Source organism: Centroberyx gerrardi, chromosome 11, assembly GCF_048128805.1.
Source record: "Centroberyx gerrardi isolate f3 chromosome 11, fCenGer3.hap1.cur.20231027, whole genome shotgun sequence".
Lineage (NCBI taxonomy): Eukaryota > Metazoa > Chordata > Actinopteri > Beryciformes > Berycidae > Centroberyx > Centroberyx gerrardi.
This window is the reverse complement of record NC_136007.1, coordinates 31,566,299-31,585,195: the sequence shown is the minus strand read 5'-3', so window position 1 is coordinate 31,585,195 and position 18,897 is coordinate 31,566,299. Positions and strand designations below refer to the sequence as shown.

At 40.2% G+C, this 18,897-nt stretch overlaps 1 protein-coding gene across 1 annotated transcript in view; it reads right to left on the bottom strand.

The window, feature by feature from the left end:
- cux1a (cut-like homeobox 1a) overlaps positions 1–18,897 on the bottom strand; it is a 208,085-nt gene that overhangs the window by 70,209 nt on the left and 118,979 nt on the right. The window contains exons 8-9 of the mRNA XM_071909983.2: positions 12,967–13,043; positions 10,303–10,369 (exon numbers count right to left, since the gene is read on the bottom strand). Of these exons, the coding sequence (XP_071766084.2) occupies positions 10,303–10,369; positions 12,967–13,043 (144 nt within the window). The remainder of the gene's footprint in view (positions 1–10,302; positions 10,370–12,966; positions 13,044–18,897) is intronic.

The following is an 18,897-nucleotide window of genomic DNA, read 5'->3' as shown; positions in this document are numbered from 1 at the left end:
TGTGCATTTTAAGAGCACTCATAAAGAATTATAATGCACTTCTTTAGCTGTTTAGCCTGGTCTTTTCTGTGTTGGTTAGCTAATGGACACTAATGTTGCACATAATGAAGACTTTGCGTGAAGGGTTGAGATCCTGTTTTTGTTTCATTTTGTATCCATCTTTGGTGCCAAATGGTCGTTGTCGGTTGTGGTGTTTTTTTTTATTTTTTATCTCCATCTTTGATGCTATAAGCTCTCACAGCTAGGTGTTTCTTTTATTTTGTCTCCATATTTGGTGCTAAGCACTCATTTTAAGCGAGCCACACGATTGGCTGTCAATCGACCAATCAGAGCCTATATTCCCACTGCATGTTTCCAGTGGCAACAAAACCAAAACAGAGAAACATTGTTGTTAGTCTTACTTATTTAGTCTTCATACTAAATATGAATTTAGTAGCTGAACTTTAAACTGTTCAGCTACTAAAGGAATGAGAGACGTGTATTCAGCTTTTTCATACTCTTTATACTTTTTGAGATATTTAACGTTTTGTCACTAATTTATTCCACATATGATGGAATGTTCACAGCAGTGATGTCATCAACTGCCACAGAACTCATCAACTGCCACACGCTCAGCTGTGGAGCCACATACACACACATACATCTCTCTCTCTCTCTCTCTCTCTCTCTCTCTCAGTATTGACTGGAGCTTTTTTGGCTACACGTGAGTAAGTGTAGTCACGTAAGTGTTTTGCAGCGAGAAACGATAGTCTGTGTGTCTACAAAAATGTGCTATCTATAAATTTAAGCGCAATTACCACAATGTCACTCTAGAATCGCGTATCTTTGCTCCAACAACTTGTGTTTGCTTTAGAGCTCCGTACTATTATGCACACCTTCCTGTTTTTAAGCGAGCCACTTATAGTGGCGGTTAGGATGAAAAAACTGCCGAGTGACATTCATGTGGAGCTGTGTGTTTGTGTGTGTGTGTGTGTGCGAGAGAGAGACAAAGACAGAGAGAGAGCTTGTTGATGCCTTGGGTCTTCTTGATTTTTGTCGTTTGTGTGATGTTGTCATCAAATTTAGATGTTGGAATTATTGGAACCCCTGTCTGCACCACATTTTATAAAAACTTACGACTATCACTATTTAAATGGCCTTCAGTACTGGTGTAAAATCATTTCAATGAATAGAAATAAAATCCATGCTACCTGGCAGCGACAAGCGTATGTCTGTGTGACCTTAGGTTTTGTGTATAAGGGTGCATTTAAATAGCAATGCAACATCAAATTCTGATTCAACTATCAATACAGCAGGTGCCAACCCAATGACACAGACAGTGTGTGTGTGTGTGTGTGTGTGTGTGTGTGTGTGTTTTAATGAGCTGAGAATTGCTGTGTTTCAGACTGCTTCTCTCTCAGCAGGCCTCCTCCATTGAGTCTCAAGGCTTCAGAGCCACATGCTGTGTCCTGTCAAAACGTTACCACACTTAATGGAATGGCAACCACTAATTACTGATTGTTTGGCATAGTGCTGTGATGATAATAATGGGGTTTCCTGTAGCTTTCCGGGTATGTAGTATATTTGTGATCAGTAGGGGATTAATATTCAAATGCATTGTTATGGCTAACAAGCAATGTGTATCGCAATACACAACAACTGTAAACACTTGCTTGAAACAATTAAGAAAAAATACAGGGGGAGTGGGGAAAGCAAAACAAAAAAGAAAAAAAAATGTATCTCTGAAGTAACTAAATCACAATTCCAAAGGCAGCTACACAGGCCAGTCATATTAAATCGGGTGCCAATTACCAGTATGTGTCAGCTTTAAAAAAGCTCAGACGATCATCACTTCAATATGTATTTTCAAAGCAACATGAGGACACCAACAGAGATCTGCAGGGGCCAAATAAAAATACACAAAAACGACAGACTCAAAATTTACCACAGAATTGAAGCAACACCTCTGTGACACAGTCTCAACAAAAACTCTACAGTTTAGGACTTAATGACAGCATTTCTGTTGTTTTGTCAACCCCCTGTAGATGTAGATGCGATTCTGGAGATGGAAGTTATGTAGAGATGTCAATCAGTGCCATAATAAAAAAATAATAAATGCAATAATATTTGTATTTATATGTACTTGCACCTCCCTTTAGACTTGGGCCGATATTCCATAATATCGAATATCGCGATATTTTCAGCGATATCGAACACTGTCACCATTTATGTTATATGATAAAACAATAGTGTTCCAAGCCGGTATAGACACAAGTCATTTTAGCTTAAATATAGACAGTTCGGATCTGTAGATTTGATCCAAATAACAGTTTCAGTTGATTTATTGCAACGTTAAAAGCACTAGTGTATTTCTCATGGCATTTATCGGAATCAAATGCAATACCCAAAGCAAATCCTCTGACCAGCTTGCGTTTGATATTAACCGGCTAGTAGATAATGCGCACATTAACAATGTGTGCTTGTGCCTGGCTAATGCAACCCAAATAGCATGGAATTTGATAGTTCAATCACAGTACACAGATGCAACATTTTATTAAATACCTTTGGATTTGCCTGGATTTGGGAATTAGCGAGGCAAAGGAAATGGTGCCTTGGGGAGAGGAGGATCAGCAGTTGGATATGGGAGATGGACGGGAAGGGGTTGTGGGGGATGGGTGTTAAAACTAATGGGTGATCTACAATGGTAGAACCTAATGTCCAATCCCCTGATAAGAGTGTTCTTCAAATAAATCTGAATTACACCAGAGACAGGATCATGTGGGACTAGATCATGGCCAAATTTACCCTGACTAACTGTACTTACATTTTAGTCATTTGCATCTGATGAACTCTTATCTAGAGAGACTATTATGTGACAAGGCTAGAAAGAGGGTGACATAGACCTGCATGGTATCATTCATGCTACATATACCAGTGGTTCTCAACGTGGGGTCCGGGAACCACCAGTGGTCCTTGAGGGCGTTCCAGGGGGTCCCCAGCAAATTCATAAATTGTTGAACTTCACCATTATTTCATTTACAAGAAGTTAACACAATTAGAGAATGTAGAAGAATGGCTATTTTGATCATATTTTCACTGTTATCTCTCTACCTACAATACAGATACTCATGGAATTCTGGACAAAATCATATCTAACAATAAAAATATTCTCAGATTTGCGTCTGAGAGACAAAATCTCATCATATGGGGGTTCGTGGCCCTAATGTGGACTAAATTAGGGGTCCTTGATATGAAAAAGGTTGAGAATCACTGACATGCAGTTTTTGTTAAAGTATTGGTTCATTTCTGTGGTACTTTTTACGTCTGTATTTTTTTTTTTGTGGTGTTAAGCAACTATGTTGTTAAGTGTCAGATTTCTGTTAGTTGCCTCATGTTGCTTTGACAATTCACATATTAAAAGTGGTGATTATCAGAGGTCTTTTGAAGCTGACAGTAATTGACATTCAACTTAATATGACTTGCCTGTTTAGCTGCCTTTGGAATGGTGATTTAGTTACTTCAAAGTTAAACTAACTCCTTTTTCACATGGTGTTTTAGTTTCAGACCCTGTATATAGGTTACGAGTCATTCCATCTGAAATCAGACAGTATTTGGGAGTTTTACAGGCTTGGGAGCAAGCTAGAGTCGGAAACTCTCTGTAATTTGGCTAAAAACAACCCAAACAACCCGCTTCCTCTGTTTGGTTCGGACTTTATCAAAGTTGCTTTCACACCAAAATGATCCGCACCATGGTCCGAATGGAAGAGGACAGAGACTGCCGATTTTTGACGAACCTTTTGCAAGATTTTGGTCCGCACCCGAGTCAAAATTGATCTGAACTTAGCAAAAAGGTCCTCAAGTCCGGACCAAACGATGCTGGTGTGAAAGCCACCTTAAATCCCTAATATGGGTCACTACTACTTTATAATGCAATATGTATTCCAGTTCTTGGTGTGTTATTTCTGTAAGGTTTTCACTGAATGGCTGCTAAAAAAAGACGAGCTCGGTTAAAATCAGTGGAGCCGCTGATACCCCATGACAACTTTACCTTGTGACCATCTTGCTTTCCAACACTAGGTCTTACTGCTGCCAAAGCTTAATAGATGCTGCCTGTTGGATACTGTACAAGGTAAGGATTCCAACTTATCAAACTGTCCTTTTACAATAATGATAATATCTAGTATGTAGTTAATACACATTGATGCATGATGTGATGATGTGTGGCATCAAAAGTAGCTGCCTCCAGTGTGATTCTCTGCCTTAATAGCTGATCAAATTAAATATGAAAATGTACAAAACTGTAGAAAATCACAGATGGGGCAAATATTTTCTCACAGCACTGTCTGTGATTTCACTTATAAATATAGACAAGAGGTTAGCAACACCTTCCTCCACACACACACACACACACACACACACACACAGGAGATGCCAGATTTAAATGACAGAAATACCAATCAAGAGAATATTACGTATTAGCTTGTGAAATATTCTAATCAAGTTTTAGCTATCTTTTTTTGGCTTTGCTTGAATAATTTGAATATATATTTTTAAGAGATGATACAAAATATGTATATGCATTTTGTGAGGGGACAAATATGGGTATAATGAAGTGTACTACAATGTATGAGAGTATAATTAGCATGTAAAAAAGATCCAGAGATGGGCCTGCTGCATGAGCAGGACAGGCGTTTTGATCATATGAGGCTGCATAAAAATCCTGTTACTGCTGACTGACTTATTTTATCTCTGTTTCTAGCATTAAAAATGTTTCTAGCATCACACTAAGCTCACCTCCCTCTGTTGTGGTTGAAGCTTGTTCAGCAGGTGGGGGAATCTGCTGGGACATTTTGGCTTAATGAGAAAGCCCCTTTTGTAGCTACAATTCAACTGAAACAACAGAATGTGAACTTATACTACTACTACTGTAGTCTATGAAAAGTACGGAAGAGGATTAGGGCCCACCTTTCTTGATGAAACTGTGTAAATGCCTGTTTTCCTCTCTTTCCTTTCTTTTCTCTTTGTTTAGTTTATTAGGTTTTTTTTTATTTGCATATAAAACAAACAAGCAAAAAAATATATATACATAATAATAATAAAAAAAGAAAAATACATTGAGAGAATTAACAAAGAAAGAAAGAAAGGGAAAGAAATGTACATGTGCAGGTGAGGGAAAAAGCCCAAGATGAGTTTATATCAAAACCTCACTGAGGTTATAATAATTAAGTTACAAAAATTGAGAGATAATTTAAAGTAGTTACAATAATGAAAATACAACTATTATTATTATTATTAGGTAAGCGATCAAATGGAGGAGGGAGATAAATCTGCTAAATAAGAAAATGTATTCCAAACTGTGACCATTCTATATCGAATTGAAACTTGATTTCTTGAGGTGTGGCACAGTGGGAGGTGAGGGTTTTTTGAGTGTCTTGTGCCGTAGGAGTGAATTAGTGAGTTCTTTAGACTTAGCTTTTAGAAGAGCCATGATGCCAGCAGATCCACTATGATTTTCTATTCCCTATGAGTCGCTTCTCCCACGGAAAATCGTTGGAATACCAGCAGACACTGGGCTGGGCTAAATCATTTTCCACATGACTAAGGGGGTGTTCCCGGTGTTGGATAATTTCACTGCAACTTTTATAAACGGCTATTAAACAGTAACAATTAAATATATTAAAAAACATCATGGTTTTAAATCTCGCCTTAAAACCCATTTTTACAAAATTGCTTTCCCTAATGATTGATAGTGGTGCTCTTTACATGTTAGTGCTGTGTCCATGTTTTTTACCATTGTGTTTTGCATTTTATATTTCTGTTTTTACCATTGTGTTTTTGTATTTTATTCCCTGCTTTTGCATTTTTTTTATTGCAGTTTTATCATTATGTTTCTGCATTTATCCTTGCATTTTATATTTCTGTTTTTATAGCTGTTTCTGTCTTTGTATTATATCCTTCTTTCTTCTGGAAAGCACTTTGTGCTCTATGTTTGAAAGGTGCTATACAAATTAAAGGTCCCATATGGTGTAAAACAGGACTCCCCTTGCCTCTTTGATGATAAGTTGCCTCTTTGATGAGTTGGATGTGCTATCTAAACATGGTGAAAGTATCAGAAAACATGGTCGGCAACTAAATCCACACAATCCATATTAGAAAAGCGAGCCTCTAAACGAGCCGTTTGGACTTCCGTAACTTTGTGGCGTCACAAAGGTCCCATATTCTACACTTTCCAGTGTTTTATTTTATGTCTTGAGGTCCATTAAAAGCTGTGTGTGTGGTGTCATGTACCAAAAACACTCTCAATCCATTTTTACACATTCATTTTCCAGCATCTCTCTGAGCCTTACCAAGAACAGGCTGTTTCTGTCGCTGTGCCTTTAAGGCTCATTAATATTAACGACCCTCTGTTCTGATTGGCTAACCGTTTCAAGAGTGAAATGTGAGACACCGCGGCCCGGCAGCTAACACTTTGTTAGTCTATTATTTCTTGCAAAAATGATAATGAGCGAACCTTTGTGACGCCACAAAGTTACGGAAGTCCAAACGGCTCGTTTAGAGGCTCGCTTTTCTAATATGGATTGTGTGGATTTAGTTGGCGACCGTGCGTTTTGATACTTTCACCATGTTTAGATAGCACATCCAACTCCTTTATAATCACAGAGGCAAGGGAAATCCTGTTTTACACCATATGGGACCTTTAAGTTATGTATAAGCTGTCTCACCCCCCAAATTCTGCTTTTTATCACAATCATTTCCAGAGAAACTGCTATCTGAAAACATTGTCCCAATAATAAAATGGCCATCCTGGACCTTAATTGTACCTTTATTTCTTGCAAACTACTTTTTTCAGATAGTTGGAATTCTGAGACATAGGTGTGACAGCCTGCCTGATTTCAGATAGAATGACCCTTATTCCTTCATATGTATGCACTGACCACTGGAGTATTCGTTCATATGAGTTTGTATGTTTTTTGTGAACATGTGAACCACATTGACACCAGCCAGACTACGGGAACTGGCCTCCGGACACGAGGCATTCGCTGTACATATTAGTGGCTCCCATGAGAAAACACACTGATTCCTCAAGCAGTTAAGTTAAGGGAGGGAGGTAGTCACACACTTATGAACACACACACACACACACACACACACACACACACACACACACACACACACACACACACACACACACACACACACACACACACACAAGGAAAGCCCTAATATCACATTTCCTGCAAAGTTTCCTGTCCCAGCAGCCCCCTGTGCTGAAGTGCACGGGTCTTACGCTGGATGTGAAGACAGGAAAGGAAACAGATGTAGTTTTCAATCTCTCCACACATGAATGGTCAAGGCTTCACCGTTCAACTGTCATCTCAGGAACTAGAACGCCACGGAAATATTTAAGAGATTCCCTTAGCGTTTTCGGAAGACATCTGCTCAAATCATCTTCGACATCGCTCAAGCGGCGACACGTAAAGATGTAGCGGAATGGCTGTGGCTGAACGACTGAATCATAAATTTGGTTTGTTTGAAACATGAAATCTAACTTTATATCGAGACTTCAAGACTTTGGTCTTAAATCTCTGTGGAGGTTATGACTCTGCATCTTAGTAGAATCATCCAGCCATTTCAATTTCAAACCTCAAGCCAGATTTATATAAAAAAAAGAACCTGAGACAAATCCAGCGAGAACATGAAGTGTGCAAAAAATGTCTTGAGTCTAAACTGTTCCCAGGTCAAACAAGCTCTGTGCAAGTTCCTGCACGAAAACTGTAACATGGTCAGAATGCCAATTTTGCTGATTCTTTCTTTCTTCTTTTTCTCCGCTAAAAGTATCTGCAGCTCAGAGACCGTAAGTCCTACAGAAACCATATTTGGCAGGTGGGCTCCTATGGCCCCCCACCACTCAGGCAAGGCAGTAATAAATAAATAAATAAAATAAAAATAAAAATAAAGACATCGATAAAAAGACAGTGCAAGAAGATTAAAAAGATGAAGAAAAGTGAAAATGCATTAAAATCACATTTAAAAGAAAATATAAAAGATAAAAATAAATAAATATTCCAGTGCAGACGAGTGTTGCCCTAAATTTCTTAAAAAGCCCTGGTGAACAGAAAAGTTTTAAGCCCTGATTTAAAAGATTCTACTAAAATAAGTTTAAGGAAATTTAGTTTTCGTTTTTTGTTTCGTCTTCACTCTCTTTTTTAGGCCTACCTGTCTCTCTCTATAGCTCTCTGCCTCTCTCTATACATACCTCCCTTGGCTGAGTGACAGCCTAGCTGTAGACCACCCTGAGATAAAGAGGTCTGATCATAGAGCAAATCACAAACCTTCCCTTCCAAATTGGTGGTAAAAGGTGAGTACTGGGGAAATGACACAGGACTGGCAATTGGAATCTTGGTTTGGTGGCTGTAATTATGTCTCCTCTAAGAACTTGACTGGCAAATGCAGGGGGGCGGAAACACACACACACACACACAGAGAGAGAGAGAGAGAGAGAGAGAGAGAGAGAGAGAGAGAGAGAGAGAGAGAGAGAGAGAGAGAGAGAGAGAGAGAGAACTTAAACTAGCCTGTGGCACTCAATGCGGGACAGGAAGAGGGAAACAACAGACAACATTTAAGGTGAGAAACCAATGTGGAAATCACCTGAACCATAGGTTATACCATACAAACAGACTTACAGTTGTGCTACCACATGGTGCACATGCACACACACACACACACATACACACACACACCCAACTGCTGCAGTGGAGCTGCTCAGTGGCCACCAGTAGAAGACCACGGCTGCACTGGGAAGCTCCCACTGGCCAGGAAATTCCGGTGACACTTGCGGTACTGAGAACAAATATTTATTAGTAAAACCAACATGTTTCAGCGTGTGGCCGTCATGAGGGTTTGTGGCCAACAGCAGAAGACTGTGGTTGTACTGGCCAACTCCCAGTCTGAATGTGTGGAACCGTATGAATGTGAAACAGGGTGGGGCTGGAAAAGAGCATGGAGCTCAGATTCAGATTCATCAGATTCAGTAGGAATATTCACAGTCATAGCATCTAATCTGCCGCCATAATTTGAAACTATCTGGAGGGTTTTAAATGGTCTGCAGCTTTCAAAATGATTCCATCATTATCTGCTCAGACCAGGCTGGACCCTCCAATTCTAAAATACAGTGTGAATCGTACAGAAAGCTCAAAACACATGTAGTATCAAAGAACTTTTAGCTCAAAGTTATACATAACAGATATTTTTAAGTGTTAACATAGTTACTTGCATGTACTTTTGTGGTACACTGTGGTTCTTTGGTGGTATTTTGTGGTATGCTTTGTTCTCTGTGGTACACTTTGAGGTACTTTGTGGTTCTTTGTGGTACACTGTGGTATTTTGTGGCTAAGCTTTGAGGTACTTTGTGATTTTAATACACTTTTGAGATACTTTGAGATACTTTGAGGTACTTTGTGGTATGTTGTTTTACGCTTGTTTTTTGTGGAATTTTGTGGGATGCTTTGAGGTACTTTGTGGTACGTATTGTGTCACACTTTGGTACGCTTTGGGGTAGTTTGTGGTTCTTGTGGTACGCTTTGTGATACACTTTGTGGTATACTGCAGCTCTTTGTAGTACTTTGTGGTATGCTTCCTGGTACTTTGTGGTACTGTGTAGCAATTACTAGGACCCATTATTCTTGCATATTTTTGTATCATTAAAAAATTATATGAAAAAAAACACCTCTAGTGTGTACCCAGCAAATGTTGGTAGATCACAGTCCTGTACAGGGCACACACACACTCACACACACTCACTCACACACACGCACACACACACACACACACACACACACACACACATCTGAGCATGTCTGTGCACCATTGTGGTCATAATTCTTGTCAGCCACTTTTCAATTCGCTTGGTAATTACAATTTCCATTCTGCTCCATTCATTTCAGGGCAAGGCTGGATATACTTATAGCGCACGCACACACTCGTGCAGAGATCTCGGCGGAGATGAAAAGTGTGTGACTGGGAGGAAAGTATTATGAGGCGGTGTGATATGATGGTTATGGAAAGAGCTGCGAGGAGATCGCATTTTCCACAGATTCAGGTGGAATTACTCCAGCTGGCAACCACAGGGTGTTTCTAGCCCTAATCAAAGGCGCAGTTCTTCTGAGGTTTAAGGAGTGATTGAGTGTTTGTCTATGTGATTGTCACTGTTGAAGTTTTGACAGACAGCTGAAGTTAAGAGTCAGGGAGGGAATAAGAAAGACAGATGAATAAAGAGACAAGACAGAGATAATGTACTCCTTAAGCCATGGGAAGAGGACTTACTTTGTCGTCGACTCTTTGTCAGATTTGCTTTTCAGGTCCAAAAGTTCAGCCTGAGTTGCTTCAAGCGCTGCAAGAAAAATCCATTTGTTTAGACATGTGGCGGCCAGTTTATGTGTTTAACTATACCTGAAAAACAGTGTATATACTTTTCAGTATCCTTACATAAGTTTGAGTGGTTTTTTTTGGTTACTTTTTGGATTCAACTGTTGGAGATTACTGCTTTCGCCTGGTGTGTGTGTGTGTGTGTGTATTGGACAGCAACCCTCCCGGTGACCTGGAGGTATGTAAAGCTCTACAGTGAAGTAAGTGATGACATTTTGAACACAGTCAATCGTCATAATGGTAAAAACAAGGAAAATAAGGCCCAGGTTGAAAATAACTGGAATTATCCTTCAAATGGACTATTAAGCTGGCTAGCTAAGTTAGCTGTGACAGTCCACCACATCCGCTTGGCCATTGCAGAGTCTGCATGTTGGACCAGCTCTGATGCACTATGACAGGCCGCTGTTGGCCCTCATGCAGGCAGCTGGCAGCGGCAGATTAGACACTTGCTAGGCCAGCAGTAGCACTTTGCCAGTCAGACAGAGAGAAAGAGGGAGGGATTTGACATCTTCAGTGGTCACGCAGCCCAGAGATGTGCAGTTAATATAATGGAGTAGTTACTGTAATGGTGCATGTAGACACTAGCAAATAGAGAAGTGAATAATGCTGGAAGGGTGGTGGTGTGTATGGATTTGGATTTCTGCATGCTGAAGAAAGGATGCCCATACTTTTGGTGGCTCAGTTTTCCAGAGATAGCATTCCACAATGATTTCTACAGTGTTTCTCAGGGCATTTTAAATAAACAGTTCACCCCAAAATTAAAATTCTGTCATTGTCTACTCACCCTAATGTCAGCTGAGACTGTACGATTGTACTGAGCCCAAAATGCCTATATTTACCTCATTATGTTTTACTATGAGTCCTCCTTTTTGAAAGCATGAGTGATTAGTGCCCCCAACCTCCTGTATTGGCTGGCCAGTTGGAAGCAGGATCAGCCCATTTCCTTGTTTTGGTTGCCACACTACACAAGAAGAGGTATTTACCGTTTTCTCTACCTAGAATAACACTACATAATTTGATAAATCTAGGCCTTTTGGAATCACAGATAAATTGTTCAGCTACAAAACACCAACACAAAATTGATGGTCATTTTATGTTTTTTTTGGAACTCGTTTGTTAGAAGGCCGAGATGGAACTGCAGTAGCTAACCCGTTGTGTTTTGTGGTTGTATGAACTTCAATTGCCACTGACATGGGGAGGAGTAGGCAACGATAATTTTCATTTCCATTTTGGGCTGAACAATTCCTTTAATTAGGGGTTCAAGCCCATAGGGCTGAAACCCTATTGTTTTTGTGCTGGTTTATTATTATTATTTAGTATTATTGTTCTTCTGCTGCGACGCAAATTGCCGTGAGCTGGTACATCGCAGAGACATGAAATTTGGCCCAATGACAGATATTGGTGGCTAGTTTCTGCTCAACAAATATTTACCTAATCGGCCTGATGGGGGCGCTATAATTAAGGGTTAAAATTGTAAGTCCTACACCGTTGGTCCGATTTAAACAAAACTTTGTACACACATCCATCTATCCTTACTCTACAAATTTGCCTCAAGAACCCTCAAGGTCTGCCTGGAAAGTTTTTGAGATATTTTGAAAGTTTTGAAAAACACATTTTTAACATCTCCTCCTACACCGTTTGACCGATCACCACCAAAATCGGTCAGTAGCATCTACGGACCAAGCTCTACAAGTTGTCTTTTCGGATTTTTGATATCGACTTTAGTTTTGAAAATATTAATTTTTATAGTTGTGAGAGGGCGTGGCCTGTCAGCTAAATTGTTATAACTTCATGACTGATTGTCCAATCATCATGGAACTTGGTGAACATATTCAGATATCATCAATGACCATGTGTGCAAAGCTGTTTTAAGATTGAACAGTAGGGGGCGCTACAAATGCCAAAAAACTGTATCTCCTAATCCCGATGACGAAATTGTGTGAAATTTGGTACGCATGTTCAAGTAGGCAGTACTAGTCAAAATCAGAAGTTTTGTCATCATTGGTGAAAGTGGGTGGGGCCTATGGTGTAATAACCATGTAACAGCCAGTAAATCAAAGTCCATTTGCATAATCGGTCCCAAACTTCTCAGCCTCGTCTGGAATGGCATTTCAAACATGCGTACCGAATTTTGTGCAATTCGACCAAAAGGGGGCGCCGCAAACGCCAAAAATGGCCGTGGCCTAAGCAACAAAAGGCCGTAACTCCACACCCGTTTGTTCAATGATCGCGAAACTTGGCAGATATATCAAGGGATATATTTGGACGATGTCCTCAGAACCACTGACACTTCGACATTCGCGACGTCAGTACCGTTCAGAAAAGGCTTGATCCCCTTTCATGGCCGGTTGCGGCTATATTTCCTTTTGTTTTGGAGCTAACTTTTTGAGATATCTTTCTAACAAACAGACAAACAGACAGGGGTGAAAACATAACCTTCTTCAAACTTTGTTGGCGGAGAAATTCCAACACTCGAGTAAAATCTTGCATTAAGATGGGTTAAAGTTCTAAAAAGCTTTTAGGCTTTTATCTTTATGGAGCTCATCATTTGGTAGTACGTACCTGTCTGCAAGGCCCGGGCCTTGCCATCTGCCTCGTCCAGGTCTGAAAGTGCTGAGTCCTGCCTCTCACTGTGCTCTCTGTCAATGGAGGAACAATACAGATTAGCATTAGCTAATCACAATAAGCAATGCTCTGCAACTATGCCACTTTGGAGACTTAGGAATTATTTCTGTGTTGTATAACTAATAGCTTACTTTAGGACACTCACCATACTTCCTTCAACTGCAACCGTACTATATGTGATACGTACAACATGTACAGATACTGAGTATGGTTTGTATTGTTTTCTATCATACTGGACAACAGGGCCTCACAGGGCCTCACATGCAGTGCAGTGGCACTGCATGTGAGGTGCTGTTGTCCTCGTTCCATGTCTTACAGTTAAGATTCAACTGATATTAATTTTTGAAGGCCAGTACAGATACTAATAGTTTTTGGAGTAAAGCTGCCAATAGCTGATATTTTGTGCCAATTTTTAGCATGTTAAAATTTGACAATTTTCAAGCTGAACAGGAAAAAACTCTCCACTGAAATCCAGACTAATGAAATTCTTTGAGGGTTAGCAGCTATTTTAGGGAGGGTTACATTTTTGGAAAATTAAGTGATTTTGACTCTGCTAGAATATCTGATTAAGTTGGCATCACAATAAAATGAAACATAGTGTGTCAAAGATAGTAGTGACTAGCCATTCCCATCAAGAGCATCGCAACCCCACTCTTCAAGAGACAGAACATAAGTATTTCAAACAAGACAGCATGTTACCACTCATTCACGTTGACTCTGAATCCAGTATTCAAATGCAGGACGAAGAAGTGTCCTAGGTGCACTAAGTGGTGTATTTTAAGCCAACTAAACAAGTGCCCTATTGTACTGTTCCGATCTGTGAGGTTATTAATAGCAGAGCATCTGGGCCACCCAAGGGTGCTCTTTTATCATCCTGCCAGCCCTGCTACCATAGCAGCCGAGCCCATCAGTATCCTTCCACCTGAGGAATTGGCATTTACTCTGACCTCTGACCTCTGTGACTATCTATTGACACGGACAGACTGCTTATCATCTTATCAAACTTCAGGTCTATAGACGCCATCATAAACTGCTACACATAGTAAAGACAATTATAAGGAGCTGGAGAGTGCTGGAGTAACTGATATGTCAAGAGGAAAAATAACCGTTTAATGAAGGATCTGTGTGTCTGTGTTTACCTTGGATGGAAATACCAGCAGATCCCTGACATTGGTCTTAACAATGGCAGAAAAGCACAGTCATACTAGACAACACCACCAAGAACATCATCCGTTTATAGCAAAACTGTCAGTTTCAACAAATTCAGACATTCCTACCGTTTCATGAGAATATTTCCATGCTATTAATTCTTTTGAGTCACGGCATTAAGATTTTCATTTCATTCCATGTTACAGTAAAGTGGGAAAATGGTAAATGTATACATTTACAGGTAAATGTGCTCATTTACCATACAGTTGTTAAATGCATATAAATGTATATAAATGTATATGTTGGTCATGTATTTCCAACGCTACAGTTCTGCACCCAAGGGTCTTTTGATGAATCAGATTAGGATATTGACTGAAAAGTTTTTGTTGTAGTAGAGCCTTATGAACAGGTTTTTTGCCTCATGGAGTCATGTTACGGTGCATTCTTTAAAATCCAATTTAAAGAATTTAATTGAGAGGAAAGCATGCTTTGCGCACCCACATCTTTTTACACATGGATGGAAATGAGTTGTGTTGACTAGTCAAGTGCATCCGCTATTGAACTAAAATATAAAATCAATCAGGAATCAATTTCTTGGCCAAACTACATCTATGTTGAATACGTAGGCAACATCTTATCTGCTTACCAGAAGTAAAGAGGCAGACATGCCCATGCCACCAGTTTGGTGAAAAAAAAAGATGCACTCCATCCCAATCCGTGATGCGGGTCAACCAGGAGGATATGCATGAAAACTTATCAAACACTAAGGTAGGGTCTGATGCTGTATTGTTACATGAATGAATCTCCCGCACCTCAAAGACTTTTATTACTTTATGAATTTTAATCAGTCCACATATTTTTTCACGCACACTTTTGAAATTGAGATTGTGAACAAACAGGGCTGCAGTTCGTAAAACGTAAAATGAAACATACATTTTTACTGGCACATCACAAAGAGATAAAGTCATTGGGCCCTATCCACCCCCAGAATCCGCTCCCACTTCCCAATTTAAATAATCTAAATCAATTCATATAAATCACAAAGCAGGAAAAAATGAAATAAAACCTTCACTGTTTAATATAGATGTTTTTTGCAGTTACACCCTTAAAAATGAAGTGCAAATCTGCATCGGAAACGATCAAAAAATAAGGAGTGGGGTGCCAATACGAAATTGGTCTACCATTCAATAGAAGATATGTAAGATCTCTGGGTAAGTGATCTAACAGCGGTTGCCATATTCTAGAAAACAGACCATATTCTAGAAAACAGCCTTTTATAGTGGCACTGAGACGCTCCATGGGGAGAAGTCTGAATGTCTCTCTGTACCACTGTGTAACAGTGGGAGGACCATCTTTAATCCATTGAAATATAACAGACCTTCCAGCTAGAAGTAGTGGTTTTTCTATTAGTTTGTACTGTTTAGGGGTCAAGGAGAGATCCTCTGCAGGGAGACCCAGTATGAACAAACCTGGTTGCATTTTTATTTGTTTTTGAAAAATATCTCTTTGGAAACATTTTGCAGAATCTAGTAATCAGAGGGCATTGCCATATAATAAGTTCCCACCTCCTTTTTTCCATTTAATACAAAGGGGAGAGATCTAGGGGTTGATTTTTCTCAAGAAATAAGGTGTATGTTGAAGACTATGGAGAATCCTATACTGGCTCTCGCCGAAGCCTGTTGTAAGTGAAGGTTTTCCTAGCAATCTCAATCACAACGGACAGTGCTTTGTGTCCAGGATCAACCCCAATGTCTGTCTCCCAGACCTCCCGAGACGTGTTGGATAGGATGAAGTGTCTGATTTGTAGGAAGGGGAAGAAGTGCTTGTACAAATCCCCCATAAGCCTAGCCTCTCTCATGTGCCAATCTTCAAAAATGCCTTTTCCTTGGCCTGGGGGTAAGGCCTTGTTTTGAGCTAATGGGAGTAAAGCCAATGGATAACTGTTGCGGCCTGCGCATTTGGTGATATCATGCCAAATTTTTAGTGTATTAATTACCATTGGATTTTTCCTAATTTTAGGGAGAAGCTGTTGTACGTCGTCTGACAAAAAGCTGAATAAGGTGAGGGAAAAGCAACACCAAGCTCTTTGGTATTTCAAAGTTCTGTATCCAGCTGTATACTGTTCGAGAGTGACAAGCCCAGTTATATAGATAATAGAGAAGACTAGGTAAAGCAGGTCCCCCTTTCTCTGTCGGCAGCTGTAGAGTCTTTAACTTCAGTTGTGGCTTTTTCCCATATAAATTTAGAAAGGGCCTTTTCAGAAGAAATAGATTTATTAATCCTAAATGGTAACATTTGCATAGGGTAGAGGACCGTTGAGAGGATATTCATTTTAATAACACTAACTAACCTTGATATAGGTAAATAGTACCAGCGATTAAGGTCATTTTTAGTGTTTGTCACAGTTGGGAAAAAAAAAAATTATATAGATTCAAAGGCAAGAGAGACTCCTTGTCAAGTCACCAGGGGGCAAGGCTTCAGATTTATCAAACTTTTTTACTTTTTGGATTTTCTTAATAATAGATAAGACCTCTGGGATGGACGTTTCAGGATTGCTAATGAATAGCAAAATATCATCTGCATACAGGGCTATCCTATGGTATTCTTCCTAAGCTGGACCCCTGTATTCCCCCGTGGCCCCTGATTGTCTCTGCGAATGGCTCGAGGGCAACAGCAAACACGAGTGGACAAAGTGGGCAACCCTAGCAAGTCTGTCTACCAAGATGGAGAAAAGTTGAGGAGCAACCATTGACAAGAACCTTTGCCACTGGAGAGCTGTACAATACTTTGACCCATCCTAAGAAACATTCTGAAAAACCTTTCCATGACTTCAAACAGGTACTCCCACTCCACCATGTCAAATACCTTTTCAGCATCTAAAGAAACAGCAAGAACCCTGTTATGAGTACTCTGTCAATAGTAAATGATGTTAAGAAATCGCTGAACATTTGTATAAGAGTATCTATTATGTATAAACCCTGTTTAATCAGGCTTAACCAGGCTGGTTAGAACTTAGAATCCACCTCAGTCAGGCTTATAGGCCTGTAGGAGGCGCAGTTTTCTGGGGAGTTGTTTTTCTTTAAAATTAATGACATTAGCTAGCTTAAAAGTAGGTGGAAGGCAACCTTTTTCAACTTGTTCCACAAACATCTTCGACAGGGGTCCTACTATCAGATTGGCTGTTACCTTATAAAATTCTGGTACAGAATCATTGGGACCAGGAGCTGTTCCACTTTGTAAGCACATAGTTTCAAGGACTTCCTGTTCAGTGGAACAGTAGAACTTTCTGCTTCCACTGTTCATCTAAATGTGTAAGAAAAGTGGGGTCACTGAGGGGAAAAGGGTTTAAACGCAAGTGTCAATTGAGTGAATCATAATAGGGTGGAAACAAGTCTATACTAAGTAAGTAGTGATCAGAGAGAGCACAGGAGTTTATGGAACATGCTTTAGTCCTGTCCAGGGCCCACCTAGAGATGAAGAAATCAGAAATCAATCCTCGAGAGGGATCCATGCATCAAGCAGGCCCAGGTCAGAACAGAACTTCTTTGTAGCTTGGGTCATTTTACAAGGGGGGCCAACTCTGGGAGGCTTAGGGTCCATTTCAGGATCCATGATACAGTGGAAGTCCTTCCCAAGGATCACATATGGTGGGGATATGGAGGAGACCGCTGCCATGAGCTTGGAGTAGAATGAAACTTCAAAGTAATATACCTGACCCACCCAGTCTCGTTTCAGTTTTAAGTGTTCAAGGTCAGTGAGGTGAGTCTCCTAAAGCATGGCTATATGAAAGTTAACTTTCTTCAGCTGAGAGAGGATTTTATGTCTCTTAATTACATGCTTGATACCCTTAGTATTAATGGCTGATATCTATACTGAACAAAAATATAAACGCAACACTTTTGTTTTTGCTCCCATTTTTCACGAGTTGAAATAAAAGATCTAAGACTTTTTCTATGCACACAAAAGGCTTATTTCTCTCAAATTTTGTTTACAAATTTGTTTAAATCCGTGTTAGTGAGCACTTCTCCTTTGCCAAGATAATCCATCCACCTGACAGGTGTGGCATATCAAGATGCTGATTAAACAGATATGCATTTTTTGAAAACCAGTCAGTATCTGGTGTGACCACCATTTGCCTCATGCAGTGCGACACATCTCCTTCGCATAGAGTTGATCAGGTTGTTGATTGTGGCCTGTGGAATGTTGGTCCACTCCTCTTCAATGGCTGTGCGAAGTTGCTGGATATTGGCAGGAATCGGAACACGCTGTCGTACACGCCGATCCAGAGCGTCCCAAACATGCTCAATGGGTGACGTGTCTGGTGAGTATGCAGGCCGTGCAAGAACTGGAATGTTTTCAGCTTCCAGGAATTGTGTACAGATCCTTGCAGCATGGGGCCGTGCATTATCATGCTGCAACATGAGGTGATGGCGGTGGATGAATGGAACGACAATGGGCCTCAGGATCTCGTCACGGTATCTCTGTGCATTCAAATTGCCATCAATAAAATGCACCTGTGTTCGTTGTCCATAGCTTATGCCTGCCCATACCATAACCCCATCGCCACCATGGGGCACTCTGTTCACAACGTTGACATCAGCAAACCGCTCGCCCACACGACGCCATACACGCTGTCTGCCATGATCTGCCCGGTACAGTGAAAACCGGGATTCATCTGTGAAGAGAACACTTCTCCAAAGTGCCAGACGCCATTGAAGG